A 17,676-nucleotide genomic window follows, 5' to 3' on the forward strand; every position below is an offset into this window, starting at 1 on the left:
CAAGGAATTTTATAATTTCACTCAAGCATTCTAAAACACTCATCCAATGTTTCTTTTCCATTGAGTCTGGCAATCAATAGTAGTTTTGTTTTTTAAATTTTTATCAACTTCCTTCCATTTTAAGAAATTTTTCATGCGAATTCAACTAGTCTTATGTCTATGCAAAGTTGTAGTTACATTTCTCCAATCGTTATAACCTTCTATAAGACTACTTGATTCGGTAGGTGCGAAAGGTTTTGCAACAAAAGCTAAAAACAGAATTTAAAGTTTCGGAATAAATGAGCCATGTTCTTGGCATGAGCTCACTGTTTTCCAATTTTCTATTATAATACGTGTCGCCAAATTTATGACCATATGTATCTCTGGGATGTATTATATTTTTCTTTTGAACAGGCCCCATTTCAATTAAAGCAACTCATAATTTTTCATCAATATTTCCCCATTCACCTGGATCTTCTAAATTTACAGAGACTAACCAATGTGTTAGTTTCGTGGTCAACTACAACTAAATCTTCTAACTGTTTTTCACTTAAATCATGAGTCTTGTTATCTTGCTCATTAGTTACAATAGTACTTTCATGCAAACTGGATAATGTATACACAGTTCTTCAACTCTGTTTTCTGATGTATCGAGTTGGTTACAATCTGCATCAGAATATTTTAATATATTAACAAATTTATTAAGAGCCCCAGTTTGTTTCTTAACATCTGCTTCTTTCGCAGCATTGACGTTTACGATTTTGTGCACCGGATAACTTTTTTTTTTAATTTTTGATTCCATTTCTATTTTATACCCACAAGAAATTATTACACAACACGACACAGAAAAGAAATAATAGTCTGCGCTGTGCTACTGTCAGTAGCCTACTGAGATGCGTACCATATGACTGGTTAACTAGCAACAAATGTTTTGTACGAAAATTCGTTTCTGCGCATAAAAATCATTCACCATTTCCTTTAGATCAGGGATTCTCAACCTTTTTTTCGTCATGGTACACTTTTAATAATTTTAAAATTTGGCGGCACACCTAACAATAAGATAAATTTAAAAGAATTTTACTTGGTTAATTAATTCATGTACCTATAATATATTTTGTAAAAATAGCATACAACAATGATTTGCAATAAAGTATAAAATGAAATTGCATTACAAAGTAAACAAAATGTTTATTTAATGATAAATTACATTTAATGGAAAATTTGAGCATGTTTTTTTTTGATAACTTCATTTATATTTGGGCGTATAAATGATAATGCTACTCTCATTTCGTGATCCAGATTTAAAAGTCTGGATCTTTTTTTTTTTGTTTTTATATCGGTCAAAGCCGAAAATCCGAATTCACACAAATAAGATGTGGAAAATTGTAATAACACACTTAAAGCTTTTTGTGATATTGTTGGATAATCGTATCTAAGATTAATCCAGAAAGAATTAATTGATTCTTCTGAATGTTTTGAAATTAAATCTCGGTTATTACACACAGAAATCAGTTCTTCTTCTTTCAAAGTTAGTTCATACACCGATGTGTCATTTATCACAAATGAATTCCGAATCCAATCAAATTTTTTTATTTTAATAATGAAAAATTTTTTGCTCTAGTATTGTCAAATGATCAATAACTATTTTATGAATTATTTTATAACAATCTTTTGGAATTGACTCAAACTTTCTACCTTCTTGTGCTTTACTCTTCCATAAAGTAATTTTTTTTTTGAAATCCCAACAATTTATTGGTTGAGTTTAAAATATTTTCTTTCAGTCCTTGCAAACTCATATTTATGTTATTAAAAATAACAAAAATATCAGATAAGTAAGCCAGCTTAGCACACCATATTTTATCATCCAACAAACCAACAAAATCATTATTATCTTGTTCAAAAAATATCTTTATCTCATTTTTTAATTCAAGCACGCGAGACAAAACTTTCCCTCTGGATAACCACCTGACTTCCGTGTGTAGTAACAATGATTCGTATTTAGACTCCATAGCCTGGCACAATAACAGGTGACTTTTTAATGGTCTTGATTTTATATAATTAATCATTTTAACACATTGTTCCAGCACTACTTTCAATTCTGATGGTAATTGTTTTGTAATGAGTGTTTCCCGATGCAAAAAACAATGGGTAACTAATATATCTGCATTATGTTCTCTTACATGTGCTACAAATCCTTTTATAGATCCTGTCATAGCTGGAGCACCATCTGTACAAATGCCAATGCACAAATTCCAAGAAATTTTAATTTCTTGTAAATAAGAATTAATTTCATCGAAAATATGTTTTCCTGTTGCGAAATCAGATAATTCATGACAATATAAAAATTGATTAATTATATCATTTTCGTGAATGAATCGAACGAATGCAATCAAGTGTGCTTTTCCTGTAATATCAGTTGTTTCGTGGATTTGTAAAGTAAAATTTGAATTTGCAAGAGTTTTAGCAGTAATTTCTTCAATATTTCGGGACAAGTCTATAATTCTGCGATGAATTGTGTCATTTGAAAGTGGTATTTTACAACATCAATTTCTGCTGATTCACCGATCATTCTTTTTACAATTTTACAACAAGCAGGTAACATAATTTCTTCAGCCAAATTATGAGATTTTAATTTGAGAGCAATTAATTCAGCCACTTCATAAGAAGCTATCTGAGCTTTTTCAGACACACTAATTTGCTTTTTAAAAATCTTTAATTGTTTGGATCTTGCAGATAATGAATTTTGAAAGTAGGTTTTGTCTTTTGATGCTAGTGAAGGATGATTAGTGAGCAGGTGACGTTGGAGCTTGCTCGGAACCATAGCACTCTTTGATAATTTACAACCACATACCACACACTCGGGAACAGTTTTATCATTTTCCATTGTAGATGTAAATCAAATTTTAAGAAGTCAGCACATCATTATACTTACGATGAACGTTACATTTTTTGGTGGAAGAAACATCTTTACTTGTACTGGGCTCGTTAGCATGATCGCTAGCATCATCATTAAGCTTTCTTTTTTTTATCCATTTAAAGGGGTTCATTGAAAATAAAAATAATTTTGTCAAAAAATTATTAAAAACGACATTGTATATTGCCATTAAATCCGTTTTAATTAAGTTTGACTACACAATATTGTGGTATTGCACATACGAAAACGAATATATAAGTTGTAACTAACCATATGCACATCAATCGGGTGACTAGTAGACCAAACTAATATGTAGCTTTGTTAGCCAGTAGCCAGAACTATAATAGCCATGCGCATTGGTTCAGCCAGTCCCTGCTAGGAAGGTTGAACTGATTGAACCACTTGTCTGACGCCGCTTATGTATGGGTATTCGCAGTGGCAGCACACTTAAAAAATCTCGTGGCACAGTGGTTGAGAATCACTGCTTTAGATAGACTGCAGCAGACACAACATTCTGTAAGCAAGCATTTAGCCTGCTATCGCTGCAAAATTGTAAACAGCCGGCTGATCAAAGAGGCGGCAATATACAATTTTTTTTAATTTTTATTCGGTGTATCCAGCCTTATTTATTTTAATATTGATCATTCTAAGAATTTTTGTTTTCATGATAAAAATTTTATTTCTTAAAAATGAACTTATGAAAGGTACCCTGGTGGTGGCGCCTCCTTCGTAGCGGTGCCCACATGCTCTGCATGCCTGCTTCCACCACCCCTGATTGTCAGCATCCAGGAATGCATTAGCAGAGCTAATCTCAGGTGGTATGGCCACTTAAGCAGAATGGGAGAGGAAAGATTAGCAAAACAAGTGTTCTCTGCCTGGTTGGTAGAAAAAAGATCCAGAGGAAGACCAAGATATAGGTGGATTGATACAGTAAAAAGTGCCTTATAAGACAGAAATATAAGACTTGATAATATTGGAGTATTGACATTTAATAGACTGATTTGGAGGAAAATTGTACATAGGAAGTTAGTAATGATGTAAATTTTTCATGTAGTACTATCACATCCTGTATATCCCTTGAGGGTATATATCAGGAATTTGATGATGATGTAGCTTGTTTCTTTGTACATATGTGTATACTCCATATGATGACCCTTGATATGAAAATTGAAATGTCAAATGATTATTTTGGTTTATATTAAACTGAAGTTTTACTTTAACATGGTAGTCGTTTCCATAATTTTTAATGCGTCTAGATGGTAGATGAATTTCACTGTTCAGTGTGAGATCACTCTGATTGTTTGGAGACCTTGGACTTGGACCTTGAAGATAACATTGATAAAAAAACTTGAAGCCTTTGAGATGTGGTTATACAGATGAATGTTAAAAATCCCATGGACAGAAAAAAAGTCCAATCAAGAAGTATTGGAACAAATGGGGAATGTGAACTTTTAGATACTATAAAAAGAAGAAAAACTGCATATCTTGGTCACCTACTTCGTAATGAAAAATATAAGATACTTCAATTGATTATAAAAGAGAAGATAAATGGAAGAAGAGAAAAAGGAAAATGAAGATCTTGGCTAGACATCGGACAATAGACTGGCACAAACTCTGAGGGATTGTTCACAGTGGCTGTGGATCACTCAAAAGTTGCCATGGTTAGTCACCAACTCTGATAGGAGATGGCACTCAAAGAAGAACTTTAGTTAGATTTGCTAGCCAAATCTCTAGTGAAAAACTTATCTAAAGATTTGGACTGGCTTCCTTCTATTTTATTTGTTTGAAATTACAGATGGTGGAAAGACTTCTTTCACAAATCTTGAGGTTCTTTGAATGAGTTAAATTCTTTTTTGGGATTTCAATGAAGGCAGAAGCTACAACAATGGATTTCATGATAATGAAAAAGAGCTGCAACCTAATAATATTCAATTAAGACATGAATAATTTTAAACTATTTACTGAGAATTATTCTCAAAAATTTGGTAAGGAGAGCATTATAATTTTGAATAGGTCAATTCAAAAATTCTTGGAGACTTCTTTAAATAAATGTATGTTCTTAAAATGGCTTTCTATGAGTTAAGCATGCATTTGACCTAAAGACCATACGCTTTGTGTTGACTCCATGCTGAATGATCCATGCTATCCAAGCTCTTATAGACAAGTTTCGTCCACCTAACCTTTTGACATCCAACTTTCAAGCCCTAAAAATCCATAAGATGCAATAGTCATCTCAATATCTTTAAAGAGGACTAAGAGTAGTTGAGGTTATGGACACCTCCAATTACAACACAAAATTTACCTTTCTTCTATGGGATAAATGCATCTGCCAAGAAACTGACAGCCATAATCCTATAAAATGACAAATTAACTAAATTCTTAGTGAAGTCCTAAACTGAGCCAATAATATAAAGAAACTGCATATTTTGGTAGAATCCATCTTTTATGACAACTAAAATTCATAACAGTGTTCCATTAAGATTAAGAAGTTCCATTGTGAACTGTATCAATTCTCCTATTATTCCAGTGAATAGTTTGTCTTTTCACTGCTCAACCTCTTTCCTTTACCAAAAATTAAATTCTGACCTTCTTGCTAACATCAAAGACGTCTTTACAGCCAGCTTATTATCGCCAGTTTTGACCATATGAGTTGGTTCTTCTATTCTTCCTAACATAATAAAGATCTTCAACTATTTGGCTCATTTAAATGAAAAAACAAAATTTACAAGACACAGACAGCTTATTCTCTTTTTACAAAATTTACAAGGCACAGAAATTATCCTCTTTCACCCACCTCATTACTATTCATAACTAGTCTGATATCGATTAGCTTCTAGCTCTTATTCTCAATGAGAAATTCACCATTGTTGCAAGTTTTATCTTTTGATGGAGTATTAGATCTGGTGAGCTACAATATAGGCAGAATGGGAAGCTGGAGTTTTGGTCTTGAGCCATTCATGGTAAGCAGAGGTTTTCACTTTTACAATATTGGCACATTTTTTGAGAACCAAGACTTGGATGGTGGCTGAGAATTTAGAGTGGAATAAGGGATGAAAGTCTTTATTCCTGTGAGGATGATTTCTTTTATTTGGTTCTGAGCAGGTGTTTGGATCAGAAGAATTGAAGCATTAGTTGGACCATGAGAAAGAGGAATAGAGGTCGAGAAGTCCTCCCATTTGACATCCTTGTAGTAACGAGACTGTAAACTGGTGGGTGGCAGTTGTTCTATGGCAAATGAGACTTGTATGAGGTCGTGATCTGAGTTACCAAGAAGAGTACCAACAATACACGGTATACCTGGAAGAGGAACTTGTTAGGAAGAAGTCAAGAACATTGGTGAATTGGATGAGGTCGTCAGGTGTTCTGGTAAAAAGAGTGATGATCTGGGATAGGTAATTGCCAATGGCAAACTCCTCAGCATCCCTGCCTCCTTGGACGATGAACTGTAGAATGGGAGCCAGTGTGAATTGTGGTCACTGAAGTCCCCAAAAAGGATGCCCTCACTATTGGGGTATTTAGACTGCAGAAAGTCAAGCTGTAGAGAGAGAAAGTCTGAAGAGATCAGAGTAGTGGATGGAGTTTAGAGAGTGTATATGAAAAGGGCAGATTGATTTGGAGGAGAAATTTTGAGCCAAAGCAGATCAAACAGTGGGGATTCAAGGATTTACAGTCTCTGGTATGGTATATCGGTTCTAGTCTTTTTTTTTGGGGGGGGGGGTAAGAATTAGTGTTCGTGGGTTATTTGGTTGAATTTCTGTTGTCTTTTTTCATTTTTCTGGTAGGATTTTTTATATTTTTTGTTTGTTTGGTTTTTTTTTTACCTATTTTGTGTGGGAGAATTTTTGAGATCTGCAGTAAAAATGCATTTCTTTCAAATGTGGTTCATTGTGTTTGATGAAGTGGAGCATGCAGTCAGAGATGACAAAATTGCAAACATACCACATATACTAACGTCCCATATACTAACCAGCAGCAGGTCTGCATAATCATTTTACTGCTGTACCTTTGAATAAGGGAGGGTCTGGGCTCCCTACAGTGAGAATGGTATGTCTTTGAGAGTATCACTCTAACTGCATGTGGGAAGAGTGGGAGGATAGGGGAATAATAACTGGAACCCTTCCTCTAGCAACCAAACATCACTGCAGCTACTTCAGGTCTCTAATAAGCAAGGTGATGGTATATCACCAGGTGATGAAATGTAATGGGGAAAAACATCAACAGTCAACTACTATGATACCCTGAAACCTGTGAACTAATAAGCAACTGCCAGGATGGATTTAACTACTGTCATCACCTACCTTTGGACAAATGTTGTAGAAGACTTTGAAGAAATTCATAACTGATAATATTTCTAAGGCAGTGCATGTGTAGCCCTGTGTGTAAATGGTGTTTGCATCCACGGCACTAGGCTGCAAAAAAAAAAAAAAAAAAACCTATTATGATTAGATTCTAGCTGATGACTAGAATTTTTTCTAAGCCTTTCTTTGGCTGGATCCCAAATTAGTCCCATCTTTGCCACAACAAGTAGGTTTTTTTAAACTTCTGGAAACTTAGGTTTTTAACCTAGAGAAATTATAGTTCTTTGGTCATCTCTTCTTCTTCGCTGAAGAGAGAATGAGCACATTTACCTAATATAGAAATGATGCCAAGATTGGGGGCAGATAATGATGAGATTGCGCATGAGGATACATGTCGGTATGTGTGGGTTTTCTATAAATAGAGATCTTCAGTTTTTCTGATGCATGAGTGAGGTTGACATCCCAAAAGGGAAAGAACTTTCACCTTCCAATTCCAAGGTAAATTGTATGCTTGGGCATTGGCTGTTGAGATGGTTCAGGAACTCACTGAAAGAATCTGGTCCATGGCTCCCAATTAAGAAATCATCATCAATATACATACCTTTTCCATAATCTTGGTTTTAATGGAAAGAAACTGATTACTTTTTTCCTCAAAGGTTTCTAAATATGAATTTGCTAATATAGGAGATAATGGATTACCCATGGCCAAGCTGAAGTTCTGTTTGTAAATAGTATTTAACAAAGCAAAACAAAGCAGTAGTTTCATTGCAGACATACAATGCAATGTCTAAACAACCTATTTTAAAAGAATGGATAAAGGAAATTTATTCTAAGATTTTTTAGCACTCACATCCTATCTGCTATTATTTTATTCATGGAAAGAAAAGACTAGTTTTCAGAGTGTATTTCCGAGAAAAGCCTTTACTATTCCTTTAATCTTGTTTACAGGAATCACTTCAGGTAAAAAAGTAAAATAAGAAATTGCAAAAATATGTAAAAATCAAAAACTCCTGTAATGTTATATTAAAGATTCTGAATTTTCTTTAATAAATGAAATAAAAAAAAAGCATGAATATTTCATAAAGAAACAATTTTGCATTTTTTAACAACTTCTGATTGCATTTTCAATAATGTAGAATGGATAAGAACAAAAAAAATGCATTCCTTAGTTTAACATTTGCATTTGCCACCAGTAAATAAAATCATTTCAAGTTGAAATAAACTGACTGATAACAGCATGCGTGCATTCATGGAAATTTTGTTTTCCAAGAAGTTAACATCTTCTCTCTCCCCATTACTAGTTTCAGAATAAAATTCTAAAAAATAAAAATAACATGCCATATATATTAAAAAAATTTCTAAAAATGTGTCTGCTTGATGTAGAGAGAGATGCAATACATGGTCCCTGAGAGTCCTTACCTGATGCACAATATGTGGAAGACAGCTTGGTGCAAATGTTGATTAAACACACATTACATGTGTCATTAAGAGCCAGATCAACAGAAGCTTATCAGCATATTTATTTTATCAACTAATAAATTTTCAGATACACAAAGTACTGCATTGTAATTAAACAAAAAATGTCTTACCTTCTTCTCTTTTACGGGTTCAGTATTAATCTGATCATTTGGATCTGGATCGTCAGGTATGCCAAGAATGATGTTTTCATCATTTGGATCAAGAGTGAGAACTTTGGGAGTTGGTATTTTCAACATTGCCTGGTGAATATGAAGAATCAATTTATGAAAAATGGCAATAATGTTATTTATACATCAACTTTTTTATGAATTATGGCAAAGGAAATATGCTCCAACTTTTGTTATAAATGTGTGTACACACACACAATAAAAAATACAAGACACTGCATTGTGCTGTTTCTCGCTTCACTGCTAAGGAATGGCAAGCAAAACAAGCAGGATGTAGGATATTAAATTATGATCAGGTGTGGAAGAGGAAAACATTAAGAGTGCAAAACAAAATCAAGGAAAACATTGTCCAAGTCCTGTCGCAAACAAAAATCAACAAAAGAAAAGGAGGTCAGCCACTGGCACAAACTTGTGAAAACCAATGACTGGCGAGCAAAGCGAGATGAATCACCACCACACCTAGTATGTGCGTAGACAGAAATTTCTTACAATTAGCAACTGTATATACTCATAGCTGTTGCTGCCTATCTGGTAATGCCAAGGATGTATAATAAAGTACAACAAGTTAAATGATACCCCCCCCCCCAACACACACAGACAAACACACCTTTAGGCCTAACAAGTTAGAATAGTCATAAACTTCCTTTGTTCCAGACACTTCAACTTTAAAAGATACAAAAAAATTGCATGTAAAAACATTACATTTCAAGAAATCAATTCTGAATATTACCTGTACTTCTGGAGTGGAAGACCCTGAGAGAATTGTTAACTAGTGAGAAATCTTCAAAAGAAAACACAGGATGAAAACAAAGGTAGTTACTTCTTTAGAAGTAAAATCCCTATTTAAATTTACTTAAAATATCTAATTAAATTTATTTAAAATATCTAATTAACCTACCTACTAACGTAATCTATAATTTAATATAATTGAAATCTGAAAGTAAAGATTATGCTCCTTTGCAAAGGGTGCCACAATGCTACCCGAAATGTTTTTTCAGAATTTGAGTTATTTTTAGCTTTGTTCATATGTGATGAGTAGTGGAGTATTTCTCTCTCTGTTCTTACCGATATGCCAGAACATAACCTTTTTCAATATGTTTGATCCCTGGAAAAAAACTTTGGATTTATGAGAGTAAAAGGTTTATCTAAAAACTATCCAAGGATTATCTAAAATCCTTGGATAGTTATATCAGTTATCATCTGTGTCCCTTCACAATAGATTTCTGTTGCCTCAATCACTTCATCCAATGATGTTTATTTCATCTAATCCACAAAATATTGTGGTTTTAATGTAAACTCAGGAAAATCTCTATTGTTCTTAATTAGCTTTTAAAATTTTCTTTAGATTAAGCAGAAGAAGAAGGAACAAACAAATAATTATCTGTTTAGTACATGTAGTAGGAAATATATCATTAATGCTAATCTATCTTCCTGTTGAATGACAAGCTGATTACACTATTCAAGCACTTTATCCTTTTTGTCATATTTCTTTTAAATAGTCAGATGGCATGCCTAAACTGAAGAAACTAACTATTCCAGATGGGAGGAGTTGTCAAGTGGAATGTTTAAATTTTGGATAATGCACAAAAGTTTGATGTAGTACTGAGAAACAGATTCATCATTACTCATCATCAAATTCCTGACATGTACCCTCAAGGGGTGTTGTTGGATCCTACTTCGTGTTAATCTGTACCTTGGATCTGACATGTTATTTACTACGATGTTCTTAACCTAAAAATAGTTGCTAGTTGGTTTCTAATTCAAATATAGAGAAAATTTATATTTAAAGACTGCGCCACTCTATATCTGAGTTAGTTCAAGAATTGAAGAAAAATCAACCCTCAACTATTTCTCCTTAATATATATACTGGCCGAGTATATTTGACTTACTTAATTTACCCGCTTTGGTTCGAATATTTTATGAATGGTGCAGTAAAAGAGATTCATGCAAATACAACTTTTGATTAACAAAAACAAACATTTAATATAAGCTACATAACACATACATAAATTCTACTTCTAATTTAAACAATAAAAACAAGTCAAACATTAAGCCAAGTCAATCACATTAGTTCAACCTTCCAAGCCTTCACATACACTTTCTCAGCTTCTGAGTTACAAAGTTCCTACACATATATAAATATAATAGAACTTCCTATCTAATCAGTTTTCACACACTTCTCAGTCATGCTATAAGTTCAAAATATCGCAGGCGCTAATAGTTGAAAATATCTCTCTAACAATTCTTAACTTCAACTCTCAATCACGAAGAGTTTCCACAGTTGAGGTTAGGTTAAGCGTAGCGTAATTAACACTCAATTCTTCAAGCATTGAAATAATACACTAAAATAGTCCTTACCGGAAATAGTTCCTAGTACATCAAATATGTTGTGAGCAAACTTTTAAATTATTTTTATTTCACTTAAGAACACATCTACAAGACTTATCCACAGTTATAATTAAAACACTATCAATCGCGCTTCAGAAATCCAGACATCGACTGCAGGGTACTTCAACTATCCTTGTTACCACTCAAACTAATTAAAACACTGTGCGGTTCTCCTTAGGGCAAATCGAAATAAGCCGCAATTCTAGACCAACTGGGTTTATTCAGAATTCTTCCTTGAACGTCCAGCTTTTTATATTATCCGATTACAGCATCAATTTCCCTTTTATTATTACTGCTGGCTTCACTTTCAGCTAACTATAAAATTCACTTCGTCCTTGCTCACTTATAAAAATTATCCTCTTAACTCCTGCCCTTAAGAACCTTTCATTTACTTCTACTTCTCTAGTTTATGCCCTTGCTTCCTTTCACTTCCAAGTTTCCGTCCCAACTCTCTCTTGTTACCTCTTATATTTTTTTATTATTCTTTTTCCAGCCCTCGCTCTGTTCCACTCGCGCTCGTTTATTTCACGCGTTTCCATGACAACAAATAAACGTAAACATTTTCGTTAATATTACATAAGGCTATACCACTACATTGAGTTAATAAAAACACAATAAATAGAATATTAGAGCTACTTAATCAACTCTTTCATTTCGTATACAGATAACTATAATAATATTCACGTTACAATATATATAAGTTATAATAAATTATACACATATTATTGTTTAATAAATTAATAGTTGATTAAGTTCAGAATAAATACTTAATAATTCTTAAATAAGGAGTAATAAATAACTTTTATACAAGTCATGATTAATATATAATAAGCAATGTTAAATGTGAATAAAAAAAAAAAAAAATACACAACATAGTTTCATTCACAGTTTAACATATTCCAGATGGGAGGAGTTGTCAAGTGGAATGTTTAAATTTTGGATAATGCACAAAAGTTTGCTGTAGTACTGAGAAACAGATTCATCATTACTCATCATCAAATTCCTGACATGTACCCTCAAGGGGTGTACAGGATATGATAGTACTACATGAAAATTTTACATCATTACTAACTTCCTATCTACAATTTTCCTCCAAATCAGTCGTTTTACACGCTAGCTATATAAACACTGTGTAAAACTAGCTATAGCTAGTTTTACACAGTGTTTAGCTTTCTTACATTTGTCTCTGTATTCTCTAAGTGCACAAGCTGACTTATTTGCCAGAACTTTTGATATGCTTTCTTCTTTTCCTTCACTGCCTCTAACTTCCTGTGTCCACCATGGAGTTCTGAATTTTCTATCCTTGCAGACAACCTGCCCCTCTGGCTGAATCAATCAGGGTTTTCTGAAAGGCTTGCCACTGAATCTCCAAGGTTTGCTTCCTGTTCTTAACTAATGGATCATCCAGATGTTAGAGCTTATCCTCCCAAAATTTGAAAATTGTTATTTATTTATTTTTTTAAGTAGTGTACTGTGTTTCTCAGAGCAATATACTGCAGAATGTTTTAGCTTTTTCAGGTAGTTTACTGCACATCATAATCAAAAAATGGAAGTCTGAGCATTAACTTAAGTACTTTTTCTGCATTTTTCAAAAACTATTTCTATATTCTCATAGAACATCTAAAAAAAGAGAATACTCTAATAATAGTGCTTGAAAAAATAGCTTAACAGATGTAAGGGAAATTAGAATTTCTGGAAGTCTAACTATTAACATTTAGAAGGAGAAGTACTCTCCTGCTGTTTAACTCATTTGGCATGTTAATTTTTGAATGTTATAACCAATTCTTTTGCTTGCTCCCTGAATGATGTTCACGTGAACAAAATATATAGGAGGAGATTTTAATAAATTCTAATTTTCCTTACATGTGTTAAACAGTTTTTTTTTCAAGCATTGTTTATCACACACTTCCAAAAACATGTAGTTACAGAATGCATATTCATTTTTAAATGCCAATCAGATGAAATGTGCTGCTGTTTCCTGTGGCCATATTTTTCTCTCCTTAACTGTAACTCCTCACTTCACAGCAACCAATCTGGTAGCAGCACCACTCATTAACAAATTTTGTCCATTCAACATTATTTTAATATGAGTATTGAGGAAAAATTACATTTAATCATTTCCATTTGGTGCAATAACTAACAGAAATAATTTATCTTAAAATCTAGAAAATTGCAAATACAAGGAAAAATAATAATTTTATTTATATAAATAAAATGCTACATGCTTAATGTATTATAAACCTTTCAATTCATAAACACAAACTGGATCAAAAGGCCTTTTAAATAATTGAAAAGAAATTTATTGTTGCTGTATTAAATAGCTGTTTTTTAGATGCTTTATTAAATTAAAAATGGAAAATTCAACAGGAATTTATCCTGATAAATTACTCATCTTCAATATCTCTCTAATCTGACTTCTGGTGCTGGCAACTTCTCTCAACCACAGAACTATTATATTTCATGACAATCATTTACAAGCTTTCAAACAAATCACTGATCTCCATTTTTTTTTCCCTTGTAGCCCTTAGTTATTGAGTGACAGCTGTCAATCATTCATGGCTAATGATAAGGTATTACTGTTAATTGTGAGAGTGGTAGAAACTCGGGTGGACAGAAGTTGCACCCATTGGCCTTAGCAAGGGACCAGAAGGAGCAACTTTGGACAGGAGGCGAGTTTGCATCATTTGGCCCTTCCAAGTCTGACATCTGCTTACCACGAATGGCTATGACCAAAACTCCAGATGGTCACTCTCCTACACTACAACTCGCAACAATTGTGAAAGAATCATCACCAAGTCCAAGTCAGACTTTGAAAGGGCCCAATATTGCAAACTCACCTCCTACTTAAATGGCAATTGCTCCTTCTTGGGGACTTCAATGTCTACAACTCACACTGGCTCCCATTCTCCAGTTTCATTGACCAAGGAGGCAGGGATGCTGAGATGTTTGCCATTGGTAATGACATATCTCAGATCATCAATCTCCCTATGAGAATAACTGAAAACACCCCTCCAATTTGCCAACACACACTTGACTTCTTCCTAACAAATTCCCCTTCCAGGTATACGTGGGTGTCAGTTCTCCTCTTGGTAACTCAGACTACAATCTCATACAAGTCGCTTTTGCACATAGAACAACTGCCATCCACTAGCTCACAGTCTCATGCCCTTTGGCACTACAAGGGTGACAAATGGGAGGATCTCCACAACTTCTATTCCTCCTTCCCATGGTCTGAATAATGCTTCTGTTCTTCTGATCCAAACATCTGCTCAGAACCAAATAAAAGAAATCATCCTCACAGGAATGAAGACTTTCATCCCTTACTCCACTCCAAATTCTCAACCACAATCCAAGTCTTGGTTCCCAAAAAATGTGCTAATATTGTAAAAGTAAAAAAAAACCTCTGCTTACCATGAATGGCTCACCAAAACTCCAACTGCTCTCTCTCTCTCTCTGCCTACATTGCAGCTCACAACCATTGTAAAAGAATCATCGCCAAATCAAACTCACACTTTGAAAAGGCCGAATGATGCAAACTCGCCACCTGCCCAGTCTCTCCTTCTAGTTCCCTTACCAAGGCCATTGAGCACAACTTCTGCCCACCGAGATTTCCACTACTCTCACAACCGGATGGTACTGTAGTCACCTCACCTAAAGACAAGGCCAACTTACTGGTATCAATCTTCTCTTTCAATTCCTGTATTGATAATGTGGGCAAAGTTTCCTCCACACTACCAAGAATGGCTCCCTTCATGTCACTCATAGTCTTCCAACAAAACAAAATCCAAAGAATCCTGAATAACCTGAACATATACAAGGTATCTGGTCCTGGTGTTATTGCACCTATTGTGTCAAAAAACAGTGCCCCAGACCTTACACCTATCCTGTATTGCCTCAATCTATCCTATTCAACTGGCATCAACCTTACAACATGAAAACAGGGTCCACTTCCAGCCCATCCCAAGTAAGGTGATAAAAGTCAACCAACAAACTACCATCCAAATGATCTCATTTCTGTTCTATCTAAAATTATGGAGAAGGTCATCAACAACCAACCAATACAGTGCTCTTGAACCACCTGGAATCATACCAACTAATCAGCGATCAACAGTTATGGATTACAACACCACTCATGATCTACAGTTGATCTTCTTGCCTCTAGACTGAAGCCATGAAGAAATTTGGAGAAACTCACGTGGGTTGTCCTCGACATTTCAAAGTCATTTGATCAAGTTTGGCACAGGGGCCTACTTAACAAAGTGCCATCCTCACTCTGCAACTGGAATGCCTACTTTCTTACTGGTAGCTCACTACATGTCATGGTGGATGGTTTACTCTCCTCAGATTTTCCCCTATGCAGGAGTACCCCCAGGGTTCTATTCTTTCACCCACTCTCTTCCTATTGTACATAAATGACCAGCTCTCTCAGATTTCCAAGCTTTGCAAATGACAGTACACTCCATTCCTCCTTTTCATTTGACAAACAGTGCTCAAGTATTAATATCCTCAAGATCTATCATGACCATTGACCTGAATTCAGATCTTCTAACTACATCCCAGTGGGACAAGGACAGCCTTGTAAAATTCAGTGTAGAGGGAATGCAAGATGCAAGAAAGAGCCTTCCTACCTTCAGTAATACTGAGATATCCAAACATGATCAGATTTATCTACTTGGACTGACTTGCATTCTCTGATCTTTCCATTCACAACCACATTTCAACTGTAGCTTCTGCAAATAAATTAAAGATACCAAGAAATTATATTCTGGGTTTTTATCCTTTATCCAAGTGTATGCAAACAAAGTTTGTACATGCATTTACTTGGATAAAGGATGAAATCAAGAATATAATGTCTTTCCATCTTTAATTTATAGTAAAACCAAGTGAAAAAATGTTCAACATCTATATCTAATCCTGAGTATTAAGATGTAACACCTTTTTACTACTTGTATATGGAATTTGACTTTTGCATTACTTTGGCCTTGGTATCAGTTCTGGGTCTGGCTCCCACTGATGAGACTTTGATAAAGGTCAAAATGAAATTCCAGGATGTGAAGAAGCAAGACGGGTGACTTAGGTTTCAAAAGATATGGTGCTAGTAAGATTTATTTTTTTACACCGTACAGTGGAGGGAAATATATAATTGTGTTTAAAGATGTGGAAAAGGGGATAAACTGTTATAGAGTTTTACTTTCATAGGTAGAACAGTAATTCCTAATGGTGGGAAGCTAGGTTAAAACAGTAAAAGTCAAAAGATTTCCAATGGAATATATAGAGAACAATAATGGAATTCTTATACAGACATTCTCGAAATGGGGTAAAATCAGTAACAAATGAAAAGGTTTATCAAGTGAAGATCCAAACTGGTTTTCTGGTGAGGTTGCCTTCACAATGAATATGCCCACACCAAATTGTCAACATTGGTACAACCTGAGTTATGGTAAACTGTCCTGGAGTACAGAGACATTGCCTGCATTGTGGTTCATACGATCACTTGGGTGGCAACTGCCCCAAATCTAAATGTTTCAACTGCATGGAGATCGGACATATCACTAATCAGTCTCAAAGCTTGTAAGAAATGCAAAAGTTCTGAACATGACATTAACACCTATCTTTTCAGAACTTTTGCAGAATGAGTAAGAGCAACAGTAGAACCAATTAAAGCACCATACATATATCAGAGAGGCATAATGAAAAGTTCCCAGATCTTCCAATTCAGTCTAGTAAAGAGACATTGCTTTTAAACAAACTACACTTGGTAAAATCACAAAAAGTGTGAGATCAAATTAGCCAGTAATTAGCCCCAAAATTCCAGAACTGCAGGAGCTACTTTCCCAGTCAAATATGGATGGAACAATATCAGTTGAAATTACCAATAATGAACCTAGTATAACAACTGAACAGATACAAGGCAAAATGCAAACACATGAAACTGTCATACAAGGAGAAACTGAAGAAACAGAAAAGCAAGTAAGACAACTAAAAGAACTTAACATGAAGACAAGATCATCAAAAAGAAAGGATGAATTAATAAAAAAATTTGAGTATAAACAAAAAAAAAATAAAAGATGTGTTAAAAAAAGGAACTACATCTAAAAGAAAAAGAAGTAACAAAAAAATGTAAAGATGGAGAAAGTGGCCAAATGAAGACTCTTCAGGTTAAGAAGAGTTTATGGACTATGAAGAACCTATGAAGCCTGCATTGTGCTAATAAAGGGAAAACAAGAGAAACAATTAAAGAAAAAATAATTAAGTTTACTGATTCAAAGTTTTCTCAGTACAATTATCATCTACATGAAAAGAAAATAACTAGGTTCCAAATCAAGAATGATAGGAATGAAATTGAAATAATGGAAAGCAACTGTAAAAAAAGTGGAAAACAGTTTACAAGAAGCAGACTACACAATTGCTCTTTCACAGATTCCTTCACAACTCATCATCCACAATCCA

General features: G+C 34.2%; 1 protein-coding gene across 1 annotated transcript in view; it reads right to left on the reverse strand.

The window, feature by feature from the left end:
• The window catches only part of LOC150107421 (transcription initiation factor TFIID subunit 1-like), a 688,572-nt gene that overhangs the window by 437,745 nt on the left and 233,151 nt on the right, over positions 1 to 17,676 (reverse strand). Inside the window, exon 14 of the mRNA XM_090391849.1 lies at positions 8,781 to 8,909. Within this exon, the coding sequence (XP_090247975.1) occupies positions 8,781 to 8,909 (129 nt within the window). The remainder of the gene's footprint in view (positions 1 to 8,780; positions 8,910 to 17,676) is intronic.

The sequence above is a fragment of the Typopeltis vanoorti genome, chromosome 4 (genome assembly GCF_054136105.1).
Source record: "Typopeltis vanoorti isolate ZY-2024b chromosome 4, IOZ_Tvanoo_1.0, whole genome shotgun sequence".
Taxonomy (NCBI): domain Eukaryota; kingdom Metazoa; phylum Arthropoda; class Arachnida; order Uropygi; family Thelyphonidae; genus Typopeltis; species Typopeltis vanoorti.